General features: G+C 45.3%; 1 protein-coding gene across 5 annotated transcripts in view; it reads left to right on the plus strand.

Moving 5' to 3' along the window:
- The window catches only part of MYO5B (myosin VB), a 144,551-nt gene that overhangs the window by 52,356 nt on the left and 66,463 nt on the right, over positions 1-25,732 (plus strand). For all 5 annotated transcript variants that reach the window (XR_004354496.1, XM_032675593.1, XM_032675595.1 and 2 more), the window contains exons 7-14: positions 800-881; positions 4,287-4,394; positions 6,401-6,510; positions 8,085-8,350; positions 13,133-13,214; positions 14,756-14,896; positions 22,317-22,439; positions 23,698-23,781. Coding sequence is in view for 4 of the 5 variants with exons in the window: in XM_032675593.1 (XP_032531484.1) it covers positions 800-881; positions 4,287-4,394; positions 6,401-6,510; positions 8,085-8,350; positions 13,133-13,214; positions 14,756-14,896; positions 22,317-22,439; positions 23,698-23,781 (996 nt within the window). In the remaining variant the exon portion in view is untranslated. The remainder of the gene's footprint in view (positions 1-799; positions 882-4,286; positions 4,395-6,400; positions 6,511-8,084; positions 8,351-13,132; positions 13,215-14,755; positions 14,897-22,316; positions 22,440-23,697; positions 23,782-25,732) is intronic.

The raw sequence follows: 25,732 nt of genomic DNA on the forward strand, positions 1-25,732 counted from the left end.
TGCTTTCCTGGTAGACACAGCTCCCAGATGTGTCTTTCAGACTCAATCTTTTGCAATTGTTCTTCATGATCCCAACGTGATGACCCTCATTCTGGGATAATTTGTACCTGGGAGACTCATTAGTTGGCCTTGGGTTGTTCCCTCTGAGCCTGAGGCTGGAGCCTTGAGGAGGGATCACTGCTGCTGGTGTGGCTGCTGGGCAGGGATGGAAAACCTTTCTCTGGGCAGCTGCTTTGTTTTTGCTGAGCCTTTTAAAGAGCTCCTTTAGGGAGCACAAATTGCAGGCAACTGTCTTCAGTTTTGAAGATGGAGGGGAGGCAGGAGAAGGACTGAGGAGGCTGATGTCTCTGCTGTGACACATCCCTTGGGTTTCTTGTGCAGGGCTCAGGAGAAGCTTTCTTGGTTCATGCTCAGAAATACCTGCAAAACTTTTGTCCTTAAACACAAAAAAAAGAAAAAAAAAAAAGCACCAAATACAAAAATCCTAAAAAATTTACAACTTTGGGGAGCCATGGGAATAGGCCACCTTTTTTTTTATGTTACTGTTGGTTTGCACCACAGTGCTCACTGGCTAACTTAGCTAGGTTATCCCAGAGAGGGATAAGATGTGGAAGGTAATACAGAGCTTTCTCTCTGGTGGCAAGAAAAAGTCCCTGTCCTGGTGGCACTGAGGGGGTGTCAAGAGTGGGAAGCAGGGAGTGAGATCAGTGTGGCCCTGGGCTCAGTGGGCACCAGGCTGAGGGTGGGAGCACCACTGTAACCTCTTTGTGGCTCTGGTAACTCAGAACTTTCCCCATAGGCAGAGCATGAGCGCAACTACCACATCTTCTATCAGCTCTGTGCCTCCTCAAGCCTTCCAGAATTCAAAGATCTCGGACTCAGTAAGTACTGGAACCTCCCTGTACACTGGTGGCTGTTGCCTAGATCTGATGGCAACAGGACAACGTGGTGAGGTTAGAAATTCGGGTGGTTGGTGAGGTCACATGTGCCTGTTCAGTGGGAAGAGGTGAAGGGAGGTGAGCTTAAAGGGCTTCTTCTCCCTGGTGGTGCACAGGTTTGCTTGTGCCATCACCAGGGATGTGGCACCCGGGATGAGGGTGGGGAGGCCCTGGCACAGGCTTCCCAGAGAAGCTGTGGCCACCCCTGGATCCCTGGATGTGTCCAAGGCCAGGCTGGACGGGGCTTGGAGCAACCTGGGCTAGTGGAAGGTGTCCTGACTGTGGCAGCGGTTGGAACAGGATAATCTTTAAGGTCCCTTCCATCCCAAACCATTCTAGGATTTTATAAAAATTTACAGCAGAGCTGCAGTGAAACTATGTGCCCTGGTAGATGCCAGCTGATGCAGGGAGATCATGTGTTAATATTGTACCAAGCTTGCATAAAGATGTGAGTAGGGGTTGATCTGGCCAAAGCCTTGGCAGGAGTGGTTGTGTGCTTTGAATTCATTGTTATTTTTTCCAATGGTTAACTCCTGGGTTAGAGTTCTTTTCCCAGAATTTGTGGTAAAACCTCTGTAGAACACCTGGTTCAGAGGGTTTGCACTTGCAGCAGGGGGTGCAGAGATGTACTTTAGTTATTCTTTTATCTTGGATATTTGCTATTGCTTAGAAAAAGTAGCAAGGCTTAAAATAGGCTTTTTCAGTATTTAAAATAGTGAGCAAGGCAGGCTGTGATCCCAACACAAAGGCTTGCAGAGGTTTTCATTCTGGCTGCAGAGAAATGGCAGATCCAAGAGAGAGTTTTCAGTTTCTGGGTAATTCTGGGCTTGTCTTTCCGACTTTTTGTGTCACTGTAGGCATGTTGCCCACATGGAGCACATCACTTTGAGCACTTTCAAGAGTTGCTGCCATGTGGTTATGTGCTTCATTTTTGCAGAGATACCCTGACTAATGGCTGTGTCTGCTGGCATCTTAAAATTCAGACACAAATGCTTTCAGCTCAGACTGGGATATGAACCGATGTGTGAGAGCTCCAGCTGTGCAACCACCCCTCTCATCCTGGGAACATGTGGATCAGAGGAAACACCAGTCTTACTCATCACAGCTCTCTAAAAGCATTGTCTATATTGGTGGCGACTGGTAACAGTGTAGGCTGAGAGGTCTCTGCTCTGCTGGTGTATCATCCAAGATGCAAAAACATCTTTGTGCTGTTGTGACTGTGGCTTTCAACTTCTCAATTCAATAGCAACAGCTGGTGGTGTAGGAGGCAGTGGGTACCAGGACAGCTAGCCCCCAAGGGAGCCTTCTTGGGTAATTTTTAATCAAAATTTGGTGTTGTCAATGCACATCAGTCTCCATCTGCACTTTTCAGTGGTGCTTGTGCACAGGTATGCACCAGGTCAAATGCAAAACTGGAAAAGGAGGTGATTCTTTCCAAAGCTGAAGGTGTGTGTCCTTGGTATTTCCTCCACTATCACCTTGCAATAGCTTAAAAATGACTCTTCAAAATGTTTTGGTAGCTGGCAAATGTGGGGCTGCTCACACAGTCCATGGGGACAGAGGTGTGGGTGCCATGAGCTGCCCTTGTTGGCCCAATGGAGGCTCTGCCTTGACCTGTGGAATAGCTAGTGCTGGGCAGTGTTCTGTGAGTGCAGATGTGCACAATTCACTTATTTTTCTTTCTCTTGAGTGATTTTTTTTTTTTTCATTTCCGACTTTGCCTCAGGTTTACTAGCCTGTATTTCAAGATGACTAGTCAAAACTCAAATTTGTTTCCTCGTGTGAGGTGTACTTACCTTACGTGTCAGCCTTTTCTCCCCAGGACTTATACAAAACAAGGGGTATCTTGCTGTGAAAATCCACCATTTATTAGACATGGAGGAGGATGTATATTTTTCCATATAAAAAATAAGAGCTTTTGCTTCTCCTTTGGCCTTTGCACGTACAAAGAGTTGTCATTACTCTCTTGTATGTTGCAAAATGCTCGAAAACAGAGAGAGTCTCTAAACACATGTGAGCCCAGCAGAGCAAACCAGTGTTGCTCAGTCAGAGTGATCCTAAAGGCTTAATCTGAAACTAGAAGGTAAATATTTGATTTAAAATGTCAGTGTGCAGTGCAAGTGTTTTTTGAGGTGTGGTGTCTAATTTTATGATGCCTCGGCAGTGGTGCAAAGCAGGAATGTGTTTTAGTTGTTTGCAGTGAATCAAAGGGTTTATTTGGTTGTTAAAATAATTGTATATATATTGAAATGTAAAGATTGGAGTCAGTTATACCAGAGATGACTTGAGGCAGAAACAGATCTCAGTGTGGATGTTTAAAATTGGAAGTTGGTGTCACGGTCCCATCAACCACCACCAGCCCTGGGTGCATCTTGCAAGGTGCAAGATGTGCAGAAGCAGCAAGTTGTTAACGTGATGTGCTCCATCAGGGGCTGGGTGAGCTCCTTTTGTGCTGGGGGACCAGGATGGACATAGTCTGCCTGACCCCAATCAACGTTTTCTGCCCCTTATTCCTGATGCTCCATCAAAGAGCAGAATTACCAAAACCTCTGTGTCCCTGGGCTTTGTGTGTCAAAAAGACTTAAATGTTTTCTTTACAGCTTGAAAGTACAGCTAATGCAAAAGCCTACGGGAGGTCAGGGAAGGGATGGGGAGCTTCTGGTGGCAATTTGAGTCAAAAATTGCAGATTGCAGTGGTTTTAAAGGTTACCAGTAGGCTGATGTGGAACACACAGTAGGCTTTTTCTCTTTACATTCATGATGCTTGGGAAATATGTTTTAAGGTGGAGTGATTGCATGTGCAGCTTTTTAATGTGGATATAAACCCTGTGATCTCTTTTTGTTGTTTTTGCATTTAAAATGCCTATCTGTCTCCACACGATTTATTGGTGGTGTCCTGAAATAACTTTGGTAAAGCACAGATGTTTACATGGTGTAATGCTGGCACTGCAAGCCATTCTCCACTCCCTTTGCTCCCAAGGTTTAAGGCTTTATGTGGGGAAGGTGTTAAAGTATCTCAATCAGTCATGGGTGTGTTAAACAGGATGAAAAATTATCGAAAGCAGTAACCTCAGTATCTGAAATAATCTTCACCCCTGTGATGGAGCAGTTATTAGAATACCAAATATACCATAGCACTGGCCTGACTGAGCTTGTTTTGAAGAGGTTTCATCACTGCAAGAAGTAGTTACAGTCACTTATCAAGGTTCTACTTCATCTGTTTCTGAGTAACTGGGGTTTGAAGGGGACAGCTGCCCTTTGGGGAGCATCCCAGTCCATGTTCCAGGGGGTGGCTGCGGGGGATGAGTACTGCTTGGTGATATATTGCTCCTCTTCTTTCTTTCCTAGCCTGTGCAGAAGACTTTTTCTACATTTCTCAGGGAGGTGACACGTCCATCAGTGGTGTGGATGATGCTGATGACTTTGAGAAAACGAGGCATGCCTTCACCCTGCTTGGTAAGGGTTTGCTCTGCTTGGAGCCTGCCCAGCAGAAGTCTCTTGCAATTGTTTTCAGTGTTTTGCCTGAATTATAATGTTCCTGTTGACCTAGTTGGCTTTACTTTGTTCTTCAGTATGAGCTGCAGAAGTGTTTCTTACAGCAGCCTGCAAAGCAGCAGTGAAACGGAGAAGGGCACGGAATTTAAGAGCAACTTAAATAAACCATTCTGAAGGCAAAGCTGTGCTGCAGCTATTTTTTACACTTGTTTACAAGCAGGAAAAGAGCAATTACTCTGCAGTTCAATCTGTGCTGGGGCTGAGGGTGATGTCACTTCTCGGACCATCACAGTATTGTACCAAGTAGCTGATTTCCTGGAAATAATGAGCTGAGTACATCCCTGCTGTGCAGAGTCCATGTCTGCGTGGCAGCTGCAAAATCCGTGGCATGCTGCAGTGGAGCAGTGCTGCAGCCTGCCTGCAGCAGTGGCTGTTGGAAAGGAAAAACAATTTTTGCTGGGGAAAACTTCCCTGGTTTATTAATATTTATCTGAAACCATGTTCTTAAATCCTGTTCAGTCTCGGTGCCTCTCAGTTGCATTTCATATGTTGTGAGAGGAGTTCATGATGTTCATGGTTGGCTGTGAAATCCCCTCACCAGCTGTGCCAACAATGAGCGTGGGCACTCATTTCAAGTGTTGGAACTGCAAGTGTTTCCCAAAAATTTGTCCTGTGTGTGTTCAGATAGGCTCAATCTCTTTTTCTTTGGGGTGATAGTGGGGTCTTGTCATTACCCTCTTCTTGTGCAGCATGTGTGACTTCTAACTGTTAACTACTCAAAAAATAAGGCTTCTGTTTGCTCCAGATTTGCCCACAGGACTGTAATCCCCAGGAAACTCTCTTCCCATCCCCTTGGCATGTCTCTTTGTTCCCCTTTTCCACCTCCCCAAGCAGCCCCCCTGTCTCCTTGCTGATCCCTGGGAAGAACTGTGAGAGCATCTTCCTCTGCTGCCAGTTTGATGATGTTTTCCTTCTCTTCACATGCTTCCTCTGGCTCTGCCTTTCCTCATTTTTCCTTCAGTGTCTCTCAGCTCTGTTTCTGTTCAGGGCCTGCTGATACTGCTACTACACTTTTCAGCCTTTCCTTTCTGTGTGTAACTAGAAGAAGTCAGATTTATCTGCAAATCCCCACCCTTGCCAGGCTTAACTCCAATTGAGAGTTCCAAGTCACAGCAGAACATTGCTCCTTTTAGTAACCTTGAAACCTTTCTCACTGTGCTGATAACAGAAAAGTCCCAAGAGAGAGAAAGGGAAGCTCTGGGTAATTCAGAAACCAGCAGGTGATGTCTTGGACCTTGGGTGGATAATTAGGACACCAGCCCTGAACACAAAAGGGACGCAGAAACCCAGCTGGAATGGAAAAAGAATGCAGGATACGGCAAGCAGGCCGTGTGCAGGCTGCTGCTGAGCAAAGCTCCTGCTGGGAATGGCTGTAAATCCTGCCAGAAAAAATTATATAAAGCAATAACATCTTACACCCCCAGTAAAGACTCACCAACACGTAGCTCTTTTTGAGGCACTGGGGACAGTGAGACAGAGTTCTGCATCACCTCCCTGGTCCCTTGCTGTATCCAGCTGTAGCACCAGTGTGGAGGTGTTTGTGCATCATGTGCAGGCCTTTAATTTTCTCTTCTGTTTGTGGGACACTGGCAATATGTTGTGATTTCTATGCTTCAGTTGTCAGCCGACTACGATCACACAAAACAACCCCTTGTTCTGTAAAAGCCACAAGAACTCTTACAGCTCTGACCCTGTTTGATCATAACGGAGCAGCATCCTTGTTTTTGTGTGTGTTAAACCCATCTGTGTTAAAATTGAGTGTTTGCGGTGTGTTGATTGGAAGAAGTCTCATAATTCTGAAAACCAGCAGCCTGGGAAGGAAATCAAACACCTTGAGCGTCTTCAAATAAACTGAAAATTGCTGTTTGTTTTCTGGTGTGACAATCAGCTATCAATTGTTCACGCAGGAGTGAAGGAGTCTCATCAGATGACCATTTTTAGGATAATTGCGGCCATTCTGCACCTTGGGAACTTGGAAATCCAAGTGGAACGAGGAAGTGAAGCCTGTAGTCTGTCGGTAGGTCACCAGCTGGAGTGGGGCATGTGGGGAGTTTGCTATGCTCATAAATCAGGACATGTTGGATGTGTTGAGCTTCACAGCAGTATACTTTAGTGGAAAGCCCTTTTCCTCCTGATTTTCTTTGCCTTTTTTTTTTGGAAACACATTATAATTTCCTAGTTGCTTTGTTTTTTCCTTGGAGATAGTGCATTGCTCCTCCTTTCTGGCCAGCCTGTAGGCAAGATAAATCAGATTATCACCTTACATCTCAACACATCTTTAACTCTTTCTGCTTCCTTAGAACACCTGGTGCACAGTGTTGGGGAACGGTGACTCCACCAGCAGAAGGTGTGATGCTCTAAAACCACTTTCCTGCAGGCAAAGCCATGGAGCTGCTGCTTGTGATGCAGCCAATCCAGCATCCAAAGGAGCACTGCACAGTTAATTAGCAAGGATAAATAATACAAAACATGCCTTAGCGGCAATTTTTCTATTTCTGTTTGTTCAGAGGTAGGGGGGGAAAAAAGCAGTTATTTGGAAAGTACTATCCTGTAAATTATCATTGCATCTCAGGCTGGGTAGTTTGTTCCTAGTTAAAGTATTAAGATGGGTTCTGCACACAGTTTTAGCGTTACCCTTGAGATACCTTGGTGCTCGATGCATTAGGTGCTGGGGTAATTTACTTCATATTTGGCAACATGGATATGTTGAAAGAGGTCTGCTTTGACAATGTTGAGTTCTGCTAATGAAGTTCATATTGTTTAATTACCTTCAGATGTTACTGCAAGGCGTTAAATCAATTCTGTTATGCCTTTGAATCTGTAGTCAAAAAGGTGTGATAGCAATAAAGCATTCTAGAATTCTCGTAAAGTGCACTTTTATTCTCCATCCCCAAACCCATTCAGCATTTGTACGTGCACATATATAACTGGAAACAATTTACTGCCTTTACATATATATTATTACATGGAAAAAAAGGAAATAGTTTTCTCCTTGTCCAAAAGGCAGTACCCACTATCTTAGCACAACGGGGACTCAGAACTGCCTTGCCTTAGTTTGTGTGGGGGGGGAAATACATTGCACTAGGGAAAATGAAGTTCACATGTAATTTTACTGATTGTTCAAAGCCCAGGCCCTTCTTGTAATGCCCAATTTATAACTTTATTATTCAAAATGGAGTTAGTTTGCAAAAGGTGTCATGGCAAAGCCTAAGCTTTAGTTTAAGAGCTTAATCCAGGTTGCTCTGAAGGAACATGTAGTTGCAGCTCAAGGAGTAGTAAAGTGGAGGATGCTCTGTCCTCTGGAAATCTGCTCTTGGTGAAAACTGAGACCTCAAGGACAACCAGAGCAGAGCCGAGCTGTGGTGCCACTGTTTGGAGCTCTGTGTGAGCTGTTCCACGCATGTCCATGGAGACTGGCACAACTGGATGAGTGTCACTGCTTCTCCATTCCTGCCAACCACAGAGGGACACAGTCTCTCCCTAGATAGTTATGGAACGCCGCTAATTCCTTACAAAGGTCTTGGGGGTTAAAGCTCCAGTTTGGGGTGTCACCAGCCTCTGCTGACTTTGCTTCTCATCCCCCTCTCCCAGAGCGAGGACGAGCACTTGAAGAACTTCTGTGGCTTGCTGGGCGTGGAGCTCAGCCAGATGCAGCACTGGCTTTGCAACCGCAAGCTCGTCACCACGGCTGAGACCTACGTCAAGAACATGTCCCTGCACCAGGTGGTGAATGCCAGGAACGCCCTGGCCAAGCACATCTACGCCCAGCTCTTCAACTGGATCGTGCAGCACATCAACAAGGCCCTGCACACCACTGTCAAGCAGCACTCCTTCATCGGCGTGCTCGATATCTACGGGTAGGCATGGTTTCTGCTTTTTAGGGCAGTTTAATTTGCCCTTGTTTTGGCCTTTATAATTTGTAGTTTGCCCTTTGTAATTTGCCTTGCCCATCGTAATTTGCCTTGCCCTTCTTCCAAGGCACTCTTGGCCTCGGCTTATGGCGGGTGATGGGAATGAGGGGAAAGAAGCACAAAAAAGCACCGTCATGTGTGGTTTGCAGTTTGGATCCTCCCTTAGATTGTCCAATCTGACCCCAAAACAGTTCTGGGATTTACCTCCCGTGCTGTTCCCATTTGGGATTTCTGTCTCATGTGCATCGAGCTCAGGATGAGCTCGTGGTAAAGGTGCCAATGTGGAGACCAAAGACTGCACTTGGCTCTGCCTGAGGTTGCTCTGAGATTTGAGGAAAGTACTTTGCTTCTTCAGTTGTGAAACTGCTGTTGCAGGGCCCTTGTGCCGGTGAGAGCTTTTGGAGGAGTTTGTGAACCTGTGGCATAAGGGCCATAAGGTGCAAAAAGCTCTTACAAGGCTTGCAGCCTCAGGGGCAATGAGCTTCTTCAAATTTGGGCTGGGTACCAGTCACTGCCTGGTCTGTCCTCCTGGCACTTGAGTGCTGGTAGATGAGGGATGTGAGAGTTGTTTGCGAAGAGTTCATTTTAGCTGAAGTGCTGCAAAGTAGGAGAATATGGAGGAGAAAGAATGGGGTGGAAAGTTATGAGGTGGAAAAGGAAAGAGATCTTGTGGGTTTGGATTTTACCCTCCACTCTTTCAACACTGTCCTTTTTTTGTCTCTCTGGGGAGCAAGGACAAAGGGAGAAGTCCAAGGTTTCCCAGAGAGGTAGCGGCTGCCCCATCCCTGGAAGTGTCCAAGGCCAGGTTGGAGGGGGCTTGGAGCAACCTGGGAGAGGGGAAGGTGTCCCTGCCTATGGCAGGGGGGCTGGACTAGATGACCTTCAAAGAACCCTTTCAACCCAAATGATTTGATGGTTCTGTGGTTCTAAATGGGACGGCAGTGGCCTGCTGTGTTGCCTTAATATATTAAAATGCTGAGCTGTTCCTGTTTTGGAGGGGGAGGTGGAATGCATAAGTTTTAGCTGCTCCAGGAACCAGTCCCTAAGCCAGTGCAGTCACTGTGCTTGCTCAGTCCCAAATCTCCTCTCATACCAGGCTCCTCACAAGGTCTGTCAGATCTAAATGAACCTGGAGCTCAGAATGAAACCCTGCCAAAGCAGTGCTGGGTCAGAACAAAAACACAGAAAGCTTTTATGGCTGTAATACCTAGACAATTGCCAGAGTTGGATCTTGTGTATAAACCCTCCCATGAGGTTTCTACAGCTACTGGTGTTTGGGATGTTGATTTTCACATCTGCTGGACAAACACAGAAGCAGAAAGAAAGCTAGAAAGTGCTGGAGCATCAGTTCAACCCACTCTGCTCATCTCCATCAGCAACTGCTGCCATATGGCAAGGCTTACAGGAACACTTCTATCAAGAATGATAAGAATACTGTTCTGTTTGTTTGGGGATTTCAGTGGGATAGCTTGAGATGGTGAGGTGGCTCTTACAGGTTTGCAAGTTTCCGGGCTCTCCTCAGTAGGTAGCACAGGACCTGGAAGATCTTAAATAACTAAATGGGAATGGCACAGTCTTATTCGAAGACTGTACGAGGTAGAGAAGCTGTTTCCCGTAAGTGTCTCCACAGATGAAAATTTCTGCAGGCTGGGATGTGATAAATAAAGCTCTGACATGGAGCCATGTGGGCGGTAGTGGGTCAATACAGAAAATTGGATGCCTGAGTTAGGAAATCAGGCTTTCAGAAATCTGAATGAAAAGAGACTTGAGGATAATGCTCATGAAAGATTAAGCTGGGCTTGAAAACCTGTTAGTGTGGAAGAAAAGCCTCCTTTAGCTGCAGGTCTGTGCATCACATCCAGTGCGTGGGCAAACCGATGCTTTTACAGCACTGCTGTCACCATGGGGTGCAGCAGGGTTTTTTCCCACAAGGATCTGCAGGTCCTGTTGGAAGAGGCAGATTTGCAGGGGAAGGATGTCTGTGTTCTACCTGTAGTGCTTGTGAGAATCTGGTGTCCTAAAAATCCCTTTTGGAAATGGGTGTTGCTGTCTAAATGCTGAGCGATTAACAATGCAGGGAATTTGGGTAGTGATAACCTGACTCTGCAGTCCTTAAAAGCAGTTTGGTTCCCCAAACTTGGAGTTTTAGGGAGTTTTAATGCATTTTGCCAAATATTAGAAGTTTTTTTCCAAATGTCTCTTGTTTTTTCTTTTCCTCTGGGAGAGGGATTGAGCCCTGAGAGAAGATGCAGAGGCTGTAGGATTTGTCTCCTAATTTTCTAATGCTCGACTTTGCACCCCTAATTCTCTGTTAACGTTGAGGTGACAGGGTGCAGCGTTGAAAGCCTTCCTGTATTTATTGAAAGCACGTTATTTGCCATAGCAGCAGTACTGCAGTCTGTCTGAGGAGTGGGTTCACGTGGCATTCCTGGACTTGGCGGGGATGGCTTGTTTTTGCCATGTGAAGGGAAGTGTGAACACCCAGGTGGCCAGCTGTATGCTGGACTTATTTATGAACTTTAAATATTTTAGTACACACCCTGGTGCTACAGCGGATTTAGGAGATACAAGTCATACAGCAGAATAGCGAGCAGTAGAATAACCAAAATACAGTGTTTGCCCCCTGAGGTCTACTGCCTCCAAGCTGGATGTGCCTCCTGGGGAGTCACAGGGATGGGCTGGAGCGGTGAATATGCTTATTTTTTGCACCAAGATCTAGTGCACTAAAATGAATAGAAACCAAAAAGGCTCTGGTTTGCTTTTCCTGTTAGGATATTGCCTTGGTGCAGTCACTCTGAGCAGGTGGAACCTCCTGGCCAGCACACGTGTAGAGCTGGTGACTGATCTTCTCTGTCAATCAGCAAATTGAGCTGGTAGAGTCCCTTAATAAGCAATTTAGTGAGATCTCTCTTGGAGCTGATGTTGTACAGCTGCTCTGCCCCTGGCTGGCACTCACTGAGAAGGTTCATAAACTTCATCTGGTGTCTCTTAAGTGTATATAAAGTTTCTACTCCGATTTCTTTTCCTCTTGCAGTCCCGCTTTTGCTGTGTTTTTCTACCCAGCTCACCATCCCTCTTCATCTGTGTTTTAATTAAATCTTTCTTGCCCTGTTGCTGTGATCATGAACCTGCAGGAGTTGTGTTTCCAAGGAACCTTGGGCAAGTCACATCCCTTTAGCTGCAAGAGCTGGAGGTACCGACCCGCTCGGCACGATTGCTGTGCAACCAAGATCAGACACAGTGGGAGCTCTTCAAGGACATGCTCATCACTGAGGCTCAGGCCACGTGTTTAATATAAATATTTGTTGTCCCAGAGACCAGATTTCATTGTGTTAAAGACTGTAAGGGAAAGGATTGAGCATTCTCTGGCAATGCCAGCCCTGGAATGCCAGCAGAGAGGAAGTGGTCCCAGGTTTCCTCAAGGGCTGTGGAACTGATAAAAGCACAAAAGCAGCTTGTTCCTCTCATTCTCATTTCTCTTTTGCCTTTTTGCATTGTATTTCCCCAAAGTCTCAAGCATTTTATGTGGTGAGGGTACCTGGTAATATCTGGAGAATAACTGCATGACCTGGGTAACATAACATATTTCTACTGCTCAGAAAGCAGCAGAAATACTGATTATTTTGGGGAGGGGTGATGGGAAAAAAAAGGGCTTCATTTATTTAGTGCTTTAAGATTGTTCTGCCAGCTCCTACAGTGCCTATTACCCGAACAATTATTTAGCTGTGTATTTATCCTTGCAGCAGCTTACTCATTAAACACAGGGAGCCTTCCCACTTCTCCCCTTATTTTAATCCTTACAGTCACGTGTCAAAGATTTCCTTCCCTCCTCCCCCTTCCAACTGTGCCTTAAAAATAGAAATAAATAAAAAATAATTCCCTGTGTAGTTGAAAAGGTCTTCTTTGGTTTTTTTAAGAGCAGGCCTGGCTCCCTGTGCCTGTCCCTGGATGTCATGGGCTTCAGCCCCAGGGGCTCTGCTGGCTCTCTGCTGCTTACCTGTAGTTCACGTTACTAAAACTGCATATTTTTTTCCCTTCTAATTGTGACTAGGAAGACAGTTTTGAGCTTGGTTTGGAGTCAGTCTGTGGAAAGGTGGGATAATGATTTGGTGAGGGGAGTTTTGGAAGCTGGTGAAGACAGGGACCAGTGAGTCCAGCTCCAAACTTCCTCTAAGGAACATGGAATTGGAGCTGAAATCATCATTTTTCCCCTCTGCCTTCCAGAAGTTGCTTGCTCACGTGTGCCCACGTTTTGTGCTAACAGGAATGCAGTACAGAAGCTATAATTACAAATTCAATTCCTTCTTTTTCTGCTCTCTTGAATTCCATTAAAAATAGCTCCTTGGGTCTTTTAGGACAGCGACTCCTGTTTCCTCATCGCCTTTGCTGTGAATATATTTGGACTTAATATTTCATAATATTTTTCCCCAAGAGAGGCTGTTACATTTCTTGTCTCAGACAGCGCTTCTGCCTGATGGGCAGGAAGCTGCAGTCGTGCCAAGTATCTCATTCGTGCATAGCAGGAGAGACCTCTTGAATCCCTTGAGTTGTGCCAAGGAGAGAGAGATGTTTTGAGGAATAAAGTGCAGATCTGGGATAGAAGGAATGCAAGGAGACAGATGAATACCTGGCGTTCCCCATCACACAGATGACACCGTTGCGGGGGGGAGGGGAAGTAGATTTTGAGACAAAGCAACATTTAATGCTGATTTATTCATTGCTTTGCAGGTTTGAAACTTTTGAAGTGAATAGCTTTGAACAGTTCTGTATCAACTACGCCAACGAAAAGCTCCAGCAGCAGTTCAACTTGGTAAGGTCAGCTTGGAAATGTTCCACAGAACTTAGCAGAAAATGTAGCAAGGCAAGATTGTTGTATGTCTGGCTTCTGTTTAATGGCATTCACCTGCAGTGTGGACAGATCGTGTGGCCAGTATGAATGCAGTCCCTGGGATACCTCTCTCCCAAGCATTGCACTGAAATGGCACTTAATATTCCCATCAGGTTGAAAATGTTGCTTTGTTGATGTATAAGCTTGACACTGGAAATAGGTTTTATGTTTTATGCAAAGGTTCACTAGGGTTTTGAGTAAGCATATAATTTACCTTTTTCTTGGTGTAGTTTCAGTCCTAAAGCAAAATATGGATCGTCTTGTGCCAGGTCCTGATTTCCAGTGTAAGTTAAAGTATGGGTGTGGAAACCTGCCCATTAAGTGTGGCTTAAACCTGTGAAATGAAAACTCTGTATTAAATAGCGGGACTGGACACACTCCCCGCTTTTCACTTGGACATGCCTCACAAAACCCAGAGATTTTCCTATTTTATTAGAAACAAGTGTTTGCCTGCACTGGAAATGAAACCAGTAAGGGGGTTGTCTTCTGCTTTGGTTGTGAGCAGGGGAGAAATTACTATCAGTTTCAAGAGGCAAGGGAAAACTTGTTAAATTTGAGCAGCTAAGTACTGCAGATTAGTTTGGCCCTTTGAAACCATATCATATGCATGGCCATGAACATTTGCAGTCTATCTAAGGCATCAGATAGATCACTGCTGCTAAAAATGAAAAGTAAATTATGGATTGTGTTTGCACTATTCATATCTTACTTGGTATGTCTAACTATCACTTCTGAAGCTTATAAATCCAAACTCCGAGATGACATATTTGAAGAGATTTTAAAGAGCTATCTTTGAGGGAAAAAAGTGCATTTGAAAAATCATTTTTAATATGCTTTAGAGTATCTCAGAAATAGCCAGAGACAATTTATCTGCTTGGGCAGAGTTCTGAGATACGTAAGCCACACAGAGGCTTTTTTTTTTTTTTTTTTTTATTATGCATTTTTTTGAATAAGAGGCTGCAATAGAAGTGTCCCTGATTTGGTCAGATGCTGCTGCTGATATCCCTTCTAGGATGATGGGTGCTCTTTTGTGAAGCAGATAGGGGGACGTACTCTTAGCCCTGGCTGAGCTCCTGCTGCAGGTCACTACTTTAATCAGCAATAAAGGAGCGGGGGATTTTTGTCAGCCCAAGAGATATATGTGTCATTGCCACTTCAATATATGGCTTCCACCTCAATGTAGTGACAGCTTCAGTCATTTTCTAGTGAAAGTCATTTAAAGCCTTATTTTCCCCTGCCCCGTGGCAGGGAGTGGTTTCCGAGTGTAATGCTTTCATTTTCCTTGCCAGAAGCTAAATTGTGTAGATGGCAGAGCCTGCATAGGCTGAATGTGAGGGCACCTAAAGCCTCTATGGCTTCTGGATGTTCTCGTGGAATACTGCACTCCAGTGGGGACAGGGGGGTGGATGTGGAAGGGGCTGGCTGGGGTCACAGCCAGTAACTCTGCTGTTCTTCACTCTCAGCACGTGTTTAAACTGGAACAAGAAGAGTACATGAAGGAGGGAATCCCTTGGACTCTCATAGATTTCTATGATAACCAGCCCTGCATAGACCTTATAGAGGCCAAACTTGGGATCCTGGACCTGCTGGATGAAGAGTGCAAGGTAAAAAGTGTTTTTCTAAAAGGTTGAATAATAGGCTTTAACCTGAGACATCTTGCAAGAGGGTAAAAACCTCCTTCATGTGTGTTGCTGGGGTGCCTGCGGCAAGAGTAGGCTGTTGGCATTTGCTTTGCTTTAGAACACTCCAGAGCCTCCTTGGCAGGTGTTTGCTACCAGCCTGGTACCTGATCTCACCATGTGCTGCCAGTGCTGATGTTTCTGGCCTGGCTGTACTTAGGACTAGCCATTGCTCCAGACTTGATTGCTTTGGTGTTATCCAGGAGCTGGAGTTCCTTCCTGTCTCAAGCCTTATTTTGTCTCAAGGGAAATCTGAGTCCTCTTGCAGTAGCTATTTGGGGTGAAGCTGATTGCATTCAGTGCACAGACTTCAGAGACTTGTAGTGTTGGAGAGCAGTTTGCTCTCTTTTGCACTCTCTCTGTCTCTCATACTGGCCAAAATTAAATCTTGTTTAGAAGTTAAGAAAGGCCAGAATGGCCAACCTTCATGAGAATCCATAAGAAAGGTTGGACTTATTCACTCCTTGTTCAGTCATGAGTTACCAAATACACCTAGGAACAAGAAGGGTCAGATGGGAGTTTTTCTTGAGAAGCTGGGATGCCTGTTTTGAAGGTCTTTTTTTTTGGAAGGGGATGGGAACAGCCATCCTGCTGGATGTACTTGCCCTGAGGAGCCTTAGACAGGTTTTGCTATGGTGTGATCCAGCAAGTTGTCCTTTGGGAGGAGTTTCCATTGAGACTTGGATATATTCTGTGACTGGAAATGTTGTACTGGTTGTGGAAGATCTTTGAGCATTTTTGAACAAAGGCAGGGAGGGATGAGACAAAGGGTGGTGAGAGAGCTGAAGTAGGGAAGGGGCCCTGGCCAGCACAGCCAAGGTGATAAGGACACAAGGAATTCCTGTTGGCTCTGTGGGATTCATGAGTAGAGGACAGATCTGGTGGCCCGAGAACAGGAATATCATGTTGCATCAGAAAGAAAGGTTTTGGATCCATTATTTAGACTAATCCCCCTGCTGGGATGGATTTAAGGAGGTGTATGACCTGTCCTTGTCTGGGAAGAGGGTGACCTGTCAACTGTTTGCCTTCCCAAGCATGATGGGGCTGTCCCAGCCTGCACATCCCCAGCTCAGCTGGGGTACACACACTCCATCTGTCTCCTTGTGATGAGCCAGAGTTGGGACTTTGACTATTCAAATCTTCTCTCAGGAATACTCCTTAAAAATGAGAACAAATTAAACTTAATTTGATGTCCTTAAAAATAGCATCTCAGCCAGTGCTGGCTCAGAAGGAGGTCAGAGTGTTTGCTTGATATTCAGTACCATTTCTTCTGGTGTCTGTGCTATTAGGCCTCTTAAATTTTTCAGTCTCAATCTGTCTCCTGGATAACTTTGAGGACCTTAAATGAAATTACCCTTGTGTCTTGTTGGGAGTAACACCCTGGGCTCCTCTCTGGGGCACGTGGCACTGGTTGCTGCTGGTGACATTGCATTAGACAGAGCAGCTCCCATGCACCACTACTAATGTGGGCAACTTTGCTGCAGATCTGCCTGGTACTACTTTTTTGGTATGTGCTTATTTTTTTACCAAAAAAAAAAAAAAGAATCACGAGATCTATTCCCCCCCACATAAAATGTCAATTCTCTGGTTATTTACCTGTCAGTGGGGGATGCTGTCATTAGTCAGAGGCCCTTATTATAGGCCCTGTAATCACCTCTTTTATAATAACATGTAAGTGTTCTTCAGTTTTATGAAAATTTCAGCAAAACCTGTCAACTGAAAGCACCACTTTATGGATGAAAACCTTTACCCCCACGGAAGTGTTTCACCTCTCAGGGTGGGACCACAATAGGGTAATTGCACATCACCTCGTTAGGACACACGGTGGTGGATAAATGTACTCTGGGACTTGAAAGGGCATCGAGGGGATCCTGGCTACATAATGACTCACCAGCACAAATGCAGAGGGTTTGTCACTAATGTTCTTGTTTCACAGTATGGTTTTTTTTTTTTTTAATCTTTAGTGTGTGGATGGGGAGGAGGTGGCTGGGAACGTGCTGAAGCAGTTCAGCTAGTGAAGGTCATATGAGAGTCTTGTCCCTGTTTAGAGAAAAATTGAAACAGGAATCAGCAGTGAAAGAGAGGACTCTTGAACTGAGATTGGAGTGTTAAGGACTAAACCTGTTTCATGAAAGCAAATGAGAAAACCCTTAGTTCTTAAAAAAGATTTTAAGATATAGAATCATAGAATGGTTTGAGTTGGAAGGGACCTTAGAGCTCATCCAGTTCTACCCCCCTGCCATGGGCAGGGACATCTTCCACTAGCCCAGGTTGCTCCAAGCCCCATCCAGCCTGGCATTGGACGCTTCCAGGGCTGGGGCAGCCACAACTTCTCTGGGCAACCTGTGCCAGGGCCTCACAGGGAAGACTTGCTTCCCAGTATCCCATCTGACCCTGCCCTCTGGCAATGTGGAGCCATTCCCCCTTGTTCTGTCACTTCATGCCTTCGTGAAAAATCCCTCTCCGGGAGGGAGATATTTATGTTTGGGGGTTTTTTTAAACAACTTTGAAATCTTAGGATTTGGAAGCTGTTGTAGAATTGTTAAGGTTGGAGGTGGCTTCTGGAGCTCATTTGGTCCTACCTCCAGTTACACACTTAGTCTGCCCAGGAATCCTTATAATCTCCATGGGCTGTGACCTGTGTCCTCTGCTAAGTGACTGTGCAGTTCTTGAAGTGCCTTTTCCCTGTTTCGTGCACTGGACTTTCATCTCCCTGGAGCTTTTGGAGCCTCTTGGTTTTGCTTTGGCCTAAAAAAGTGTCAGAGGAACAGCAAGAGTTCACGTCCCATGCACTGTGATGTTGAAGCGCTGAAGCACAGACTGATGATCCTGGAGAGATGGGAAAGGGCAGAAGGGCATCCAGGAGAACCTCCCCGTGGAGAGATGTGAAGTGTGCATGGAGTCACCGGGGGACAAAGTGAGGTGGTGGGAAATAATTTGGGGTGAGAGCAAAGTCCTCGAGGGGAGCAAGGACATGAACGTAGAGCCTGTCAGAAGAAATGCGCATGAAGGAGAGAGTCTGTCTTCTGAAAATCCATCTGTGAGAGGGTTGCTTGGGTGTCTGGAATGCATTTAGGTTGTGGTTGCACTAGTTGTGAAGGAAATTACCTTGGTGGAAGGGGCAACACACTTTTTAGGAGGACTTCAAAGGTTTTGAGGTTTGAGGGGATGTGTGAAGAGTGACTTTCACTCTCTGGAGAGGTGCAGCCAGCTGGGGTTGGTTTTTCAAGAGACCTTAATTACCCTCAGAGGAAATGGAAAACTCTCTGAGAAATGCAGTGAAGTCTCTGAGTCAAAGTTGGATGAGCTGTCCTGTTTTTCAGGCTGAAACTGCTTGCCCTGTGGGAGTGCTGCTTGTCTTCCATATGCTTCCCAAGTGCCTTGGACATGGCTTTCAGGGACATGGGGTGATTCTTGGGTGGTCCTGTGCAGGGCCAGGAGTTGGAGTTGATGATCCTTGTAGGTCCATTCCAGCTCAGGACATTCTGTGATTCTGTGATTTGAGAGTACAGTCAGAGATTGCTCTGGATGCCCAAGTTTCTCTGTAAGGTGTCCTGCAGCCTCACTGCTTTCATGCTTTTGCCTGTGCTGTTGGGAGGGTAGTGAGAATGAAAAAGTTAATGAAAAAAAACCCCTGTCCGTTAGCACGGAATGCATCGAAAAGGGTTCTGTCAAGAACAGGCTGGTTGGAAGGGTTCATGTGTCAATTGCAGAACAAGGTTTTACAGAACAATTGTCCAAGATTTGTTAGGGATCTTGGTGAAATCCTTTCTGCTGAGGAGCAGCCTGACCCCGAGGCTGCCGAAGGGGGATGTTTCTCACCAAACCCACAGACTCCCTCACGTTCTTGAGCTCTTTTGTGGCTCCGTTTTGTGTTTTATGGCACGTTGCCATTGTGTTATGCTGTTAATGTGCCAAATGCATTTTCTAGTGTTGTTCAAAAGATGTTCTTTAACCTTTCCCGTGTCCTTCTGTCAAGTGCCAGAAACACTGAAGTCTGTTTCTGGCTGACTGGTTTTCAATCCCTCTTGTCTCCGCGCGTCGCTGTGAACTTGGGTATCTGAGCAAATGTGTTTTCCTTGTCTGGACTCGTTAGTTTTTTGAGCATCAGAAATGAGCACATCGCCTTCCTGTGCTGCCCTGTCCTGTCCAGGGGGATTTCTGCTCCATCAGCAGAGGTTGGACCTCTGGGCTTTCCTTTCGGGCGGGTCGCCCGATCCGATGGCAGAACAACCTCCCCCATGTCATGCTGTCAGCTTTGATGACTTTAAAGTCAGGCACATCACTTGCACTGGAATGTGACTCTGGAGTGCAGAGGAAGCCCAGGCTCTTTTCAGGCTTTAACTTGTACTGGAGCTAAGGACGAAAGAAATAATATGTAAATGGCTTTCAGGGGGTTCACTTTTAGATCATTAGGTTTGAATTGTAGAATCTCAGAATGGTTTGGGTTGGAAGGGACCTTAAAGACTACCTCTTTCCAACCCCCTACCACGGAGGAACATGACCTCCCACTATCCCAGGTTGCTTCAAGCTCCATCCAGCATGGCCTTGAACACTCCCAGGGATGGGGCAGCCACAGCTTCTCTGCCCTGTGCCAGGGTCTCACCACCCTCACATCCAACAGTTCCTTCCCAATATCCCATCTAAATCTACCCTCCTTCAAGTTAAAGCCAATGACCTTTGTTATTTTTATCCATTTAACTGTCCTCCTGTTGGAGGTGACGGTGGAAGGAATCTCAGCCTTTAGTCCAGGAGCTCCTGGCAGCTCCTCAGCTGGCTGGTGATCTTGGTGGGTTCTTGATCCCGGGGTGCAAAATGGGCAGACTTGAGCCTGTGGGGTGACCCTGGCCATGCTGGGTGGGTTTGACTTTGGTTGCAGTAGCTCCTGACAGCTCAGAGGACAGCGTGTGGAGGGATTACATTGTCCCACCCATTTTGTGAGGAGTGACAGAGGCACGACAAGGAGGACGAGCAGAAGCGCTGACCTCGTGCGCTATTCCTGGTGTTTTACCTTGTTTAAAGATTCCATGCAAAACTTTGCAAGGCAGTTGCTTTTCGTCTTCCCCAGCCCCTAAAAAAGAGAGATGAGATAGTCTCTAAATAACTTTCTCCGTGGCTCTAAAGGCCTTAAACTGCCAAGCTAATACCAAAAGCTGTTATAATAGTGCAGATAATGGCCCCGTTAGTTTTGATCTCTGGAACTTGGTCCCAGTCAGGTGCTCCTCAGGCAGCTAAAAATACTCTGGCTGCAGGACAGTGAGCAGGGTATGGCAAAACCCTCTTTCTGGGAGGCAGGAGCGAGGCCTTTGAAGTTCAGCTCTGAGATAAGCAGGTTTTTCAGCAAAGTGGATGGCCTAGAAGAGAGCTGGTGCAGGGTAAATCTGCTCTCTGCAGCATCCCATGGCTCAGGTGTTCCTGCTCTGCACCTGTGGCTTAGTCCTGAGCAGGAGACACCTAATGATAGCTCCAGAAAGAATGTCTTTTACATATAAATATTAAATATAACTGATGAAAAGAAACCCATCTGCATTTATATAACCCTGTAGTTTAAACATGCAAGTCTATCTTGCGTAAATAAAACATGTATATAATTGCATAACTAAGTGCCTTTTAAATATTTATATGTGCTCTCTGTTATTTCTACGTGTGTCCATAATTGGCTACACTTAAAACCTGTGAAATATAAATAAATCTGGGGTAGCATGGCGTACATGAGTGACTGCTGCATTTAATTCACCCCCCTTACTGGGGATAGGCAGGAGATGCTTATCCCAGTGTCCAGAGCCTTTCTGGTGTGTTTTGGTTTGCTGTTATGAAATCAAAGGCTGCTTCAGAGCAGTGCTGAGAAGTATTCCTCAACTGTCTTGAGGTTTCCTTCTCACTGTTTGCTGCCCTTATTTCCTCTGTCATTTTTCGTATAAAGATCTATGTAAAGTCCTGATGGATGATCCAGAGCTCTGCCTGATGCTGCACAGTTGTTCTGTGGTTTCTAGGCTTTGGTCCCATCCAATTTTAAATATTGCCTAACACTTCTCTTCCAGCTCTTCTCTTTTTCTAACCTAAATTATCCAGTCAGTCATTTTCTGTTAAAACTTGTGTGTGTGTATGTGCCCTGCTGGCAGTGATCCATGGGATGAACCCATCAGCTGTGGCTCTTCAGCCCTCAAGAGCAACAATTTCACTCCTTGTTTCCTTTGATTTTCAAGAATTTTGCTTTGTGTCAAGCTCATTGGGCTAGAAAAGTGCAAAATAAAATATATGTACAGCTAGGTGCTTTCCTCGAACGCCCTTATGTTTTTTTGTAAAGTTTTTGGGGTTTTGGCTGGTTAGCAGAGAAGGACCTAAATATAACCTAGAAGAATGAGTCTGTATGGGAAGTGTAATGATGTATTTCATATTAGAAATCACAGCATATTTTTATATGCTGCTATACAGCTGTATGTGCTTAGAAAATAGTAACACAAAACAAAATTTCCCTGATCTTGACAGTATATTGTATTAACTTAATTTTACCGTTATTTAGTGGGTAAAAACTGCAGATGCTGGGGAGGATGGTAAGCTCAAGAATTCTTTAACTGTTAATTTGTGAAAAGTAGCCCATTTCCTTGCTGCACAGGTAGTGCTGTGAGGTGTTCTTTTAAGTCATTGAAGTTTTTTAGGATTTCTCCACTCTCTGCCCTATTCTACCAAAGCAATTTCTTGGGCAACACCTGATATCTTGCTGTACCGTGGCCAAATTTTTTCAAATTTTGCGTCCTGATTTCAGTCTAAATAGGAGGCAGAGGGAGGGTTTAGCATCCAGGACATCCGTGGCACAGGAGATTTGGATGTGTGGGAAAGGGACATGGCAATCATTTGGCTGTGGCAGGACAGGTATGTGGGTCTGAAGTCCCAACCCCGTGTGTAACTGGGGTTAAAACATCATGGGATTGGAATCCAAGTGATCCCAAAGAGGCAGAGATTTCTTAAGAATTACAATTTTAGTATTATTTAATTTTAGTATCTAAGAATTGTTATTGTACTTCTATTATTATTTTAAATGAGATAAACCAGAGCTTCCCGTGTGTTTTCTCAGGTGGCAGTTTCTGGAAGTATTCGTTCACCAAAAATAGCACTAAAAAAATAATGCTGGTGCCCGAGTAACTAATGTAACTTAAGTGTAAAAATACTCCCTTAACCTTTTGGGTTTTTTTTTTTTCCTGCAAGAGCAGTTCTGGCTGTTGGAACAGAACCAGCATTTGGGTGTTTTTTCGCTGGCGGTGAAATTTTAGTGTGTTTGTCAGGAATACACAAGAAAATAGAGTAGCACACGCTCCTAGAACTGGCCCATCTTCCCACCTTGCAGGTTCCCAGGGGCACTGACCAGAACTGGGCACAGAAGCTGTACGACCGCCACGGCTCCAGCCAGCACTTCCAGAAGCCCCGCATGTCCAACACCTCCTTCATCATCCTGCACTTCGCTGATAAGGTACCCGGGGGCTGGAAACAGGAAGTGCATGGAAGGGGAAGAAACAGCCACGTGAGGGAAAATTAGTTCACAGCCCCAGCGAGCTGCTTTTCGGTGACAGGGGTGCCTGGGTGGCATCATCTCGGCTCGGTGCTCGAGTCTAGGTCAGCTCCGAGGACTTCAGACTCAGAACTGTTGCTCTAAGCTGTAAATTGTCGTGGTTTCTAGAGGAGAGCAAAATCCTCTTTTTCAAAGCTGCGGCAAAATGAATTTCTGTAAGGGCAGCTTGACACAAAATGTATTGGAAAAGGGAATTACTTCTGAAGGGCAGGAGCTGCGAGTGTCAGTGAGGCACAGTGTGGGGAGGAGGTGAGAGGTGATCCTCGCTGATCCCACCTTTCTCAGGGAGAAGATGCCAACTGTGGGACTAAACTAAACTAAATCCCAGCGTCTGGAGTTGTAGGGGCATGTCCATGGGCTCCAACTTCATCAAAACCCTGATGTGACAGGTGTCACTCACAGCAAATGACAATCTCAAAAGCCTGCAGTTATCCCAAAGACCCATTTGTTGGGAAAAAAAAAAAAGACCAGGGATGGTCTGAGGAGCCAGACAACAAGCAGGTGCTTTGCTGCCATACAGGTGCTTCTCCTAACCAGATTTGCCCTGGATGTGAGAGGCACTTTTTGTGGCAAAGGTTGGTACTCACCTTTCCTTAGGCATTTGGTTTTGCACTTGTATCCCTCACAATCAATATCTCTCTACAAGTTCCCCCCCCCCTTTTTTTTTTTTTTGTGGTCAGTTATTTCAGCCAACTTCAAATGTAAAAAATGAAATTTTCTTCTGTCCCCTCTAAAGTATACTTTAAAGAATGTTTTTCTAAGTTCCTTTGCATCCCAACCCTCTGCAATTTCAAAAACTAAGAGACCTACAAGAGACATAGCCAAGACATCTTTTGAGGTTTATTGATTAGCTTACAAGAAGATGAGGAATGAACAAAAGAGCTTGTAGAGTTACTGATGAACTTTGCATTTTTTCCCCCTCTGGTTTCCATACAGAGCAATTTAATGACTAAGAAACAGTCTGTGTTTGCAGCAAGGGTTTTGCTTTTATTCTGATTCACTTCTTCTGATTCAAAAGTGACCTTTAAATTCCAGTTGTTCTCCCCTTTCCCCCTCTCAGGTTTTTTGGGTGAACTCCTGATAGCAGGGGAGCGGTGGGAGCACCTTGTCCCTGTGTGGTTTGACTTTGCCCTCTGAGCTTCCTTTTGTCTCCTTCTAGGTGGAATACCAGAGTGAGGGATTTCTGGAGAAGAACAGGGACACCGTGTATGAGGAGCAGATCAGCATCCTGAAAGCCAGCAAGGTAAAAGCAGTAAATCATGGCAGTGGTCCTGGTTGGAGCATGTTGGGTATGTGAACATGTAACAGCAGCGAAAGAGGCAAATACGTGGGATGTGGAGGAGGGAGAAAGGGGGTAGAGGAGAGTGCTGGGGGCTATAGTCACACCCATGTGTGGGTATGTGTGGTTATACATGTTCTTTCACTCTGGTGTTGGTATCCTGTCATCACAAAAATCGTTTCCAAACCCGCTGATCCTCTTCTTATTTGGTCACCAAGAACCAAAATTAGGAACAGCTAGTTACTGGGCATTGTATATCCCACTTAACTCCTGCTTGGAGCTCCCCACTCATCAGCTGGCACTGAAGGTGTTATCACAGAATCACAGAATGGTTTTGATTGGAAGGGACCTTAGAGATCACCTTGTTCCAACCCCCTGCCATGGGCAAGTATACCTTCCACTGGACTAGGTTGCTCAAAAGTAAGGTGATCCTGGGGTTAAAAGCCATGGTCAGCAGTGTAGTCTGTATATTGTGGGTAGCATTGATGACCCTATCACCCTTCTATATGAAAATCGCTGTTTGTCTTAGCTGTAGTCCATCATACATGTCCCTGTGTCTTCTAATTACTTTAATAATTAGTATGCAAAAGATAGGGTTAATACACAGTGCTGGAAACATTACCCAAACTCTGAGGCATCCCAGCTGCTGTGGAGCTGTTTTACACCACTGCAAGTATATAGTTTTAACAAATTAACTCATATTCGTGATCACGCTGCCACTCCTGTGTTACAAGATTTCGTGCCTTGTGCCTTTTTTCTCTTGAGTGTTGTACAAACAACTTGTCAACATCTCATTGCTTCGAGTGCCAGCAGGGGTGTATTGACTGACTTTGAATACCAGGTCTCCTGCTGGTTCTCAGTGTTAAAAATCTCTGGTATTTCTGTGGGCTGGGAATTTGGTGGGATGTTGGAAGCAGAAGAGCAGTAGCTGTGGGGCTCTACAGTGAAAGGGCATTTGGCAATGGGATTCAGGTTGGACACTTCACAGTTCTATGTATAAACTGAGCAGATTTTACACTGACTTCCAGTATCACACTCTTGTCTCCATGAGCACCTGGGGGGATTGGGTTAAAGGTGTCAATAGCACAGACATCTAAGGAATTTTAAATACTTGCTGTTTTAAAACCAGACCAAAAGTTCTTCCCTGCAGCCTTGAGTCTTTCATTGTCAATTAATGAGCTGAAACTTCATAGACAGCCTCATCCCTTCCAGGGGCAGCTTTTATTAAAGAGTTAGAATGAAAACCCAGCCCTGCAAAGTCCAACACCTGCATCCTGCATCTAAAGTAAAGGCTGCGTGACTTTGAGGCACTGCTGTCCCACCAAACCTTGTGCATGGCTTAAGGAAGCCTACCACAGCACAGGCCAGTATGTTTAAATTGGTTTTAGGGTTTTTTGCATTACAGATTCTGGACCCCCCTGCATGTTGCAAGCAAACGTGTCACATATCCAGACCTCTCTTTGTGACACCCTCCCTTGGGTTCACTTCTGGCTGTCACCTTCCAAAGGCACCCTAAAGAAGGAGTGGGGTGAGGGGAGATGGAGGAAATAGTGGTTTTAAAAGCATTTTAAGCAGGAGCTTGTTCCTGTCAAAGTTCTGAGATGAGGATGGGAAATTATTTGACTGTTGTCAGTGGCTTGCCCTGTGTCCCCCCCAGGAATTCATGTGAAGATGACAGGATGAGCAAATTTCTCATCCGTGGGGGTAGTTGTGAGACTAATAACTGTGAAGCTGGACGTTAATAACACCCAAATCAAGATCTCTGCATGTTCAGGAAGCTTCTCAGGGCAAAATCTGGGCATGATTAGAGCTTATTAGAAATGCCAGGTAGCCTCCAGGAATAATTGATGCTGTATGATGAATTATTTAGCCAGTGCTGAACTTGCTGTTGAAATCAGTGCTGCAGAACTGGCAG

This window comes from Chiroxiphia lanceolata, chromosome Z (assembly GCF_009829145.1).
Source record: "Chiroxiphia lanceolata isolate bChiLan1 chromosome Z, bChiLan1.pri, whole genome shotgun sequence".
Lineage (NCBI taxonomy): Eukaryota > Metazoa > Chordata > Aves > Passeriformes > Pipridae > Chiroxiphia > Chiroxiphia lanceolata.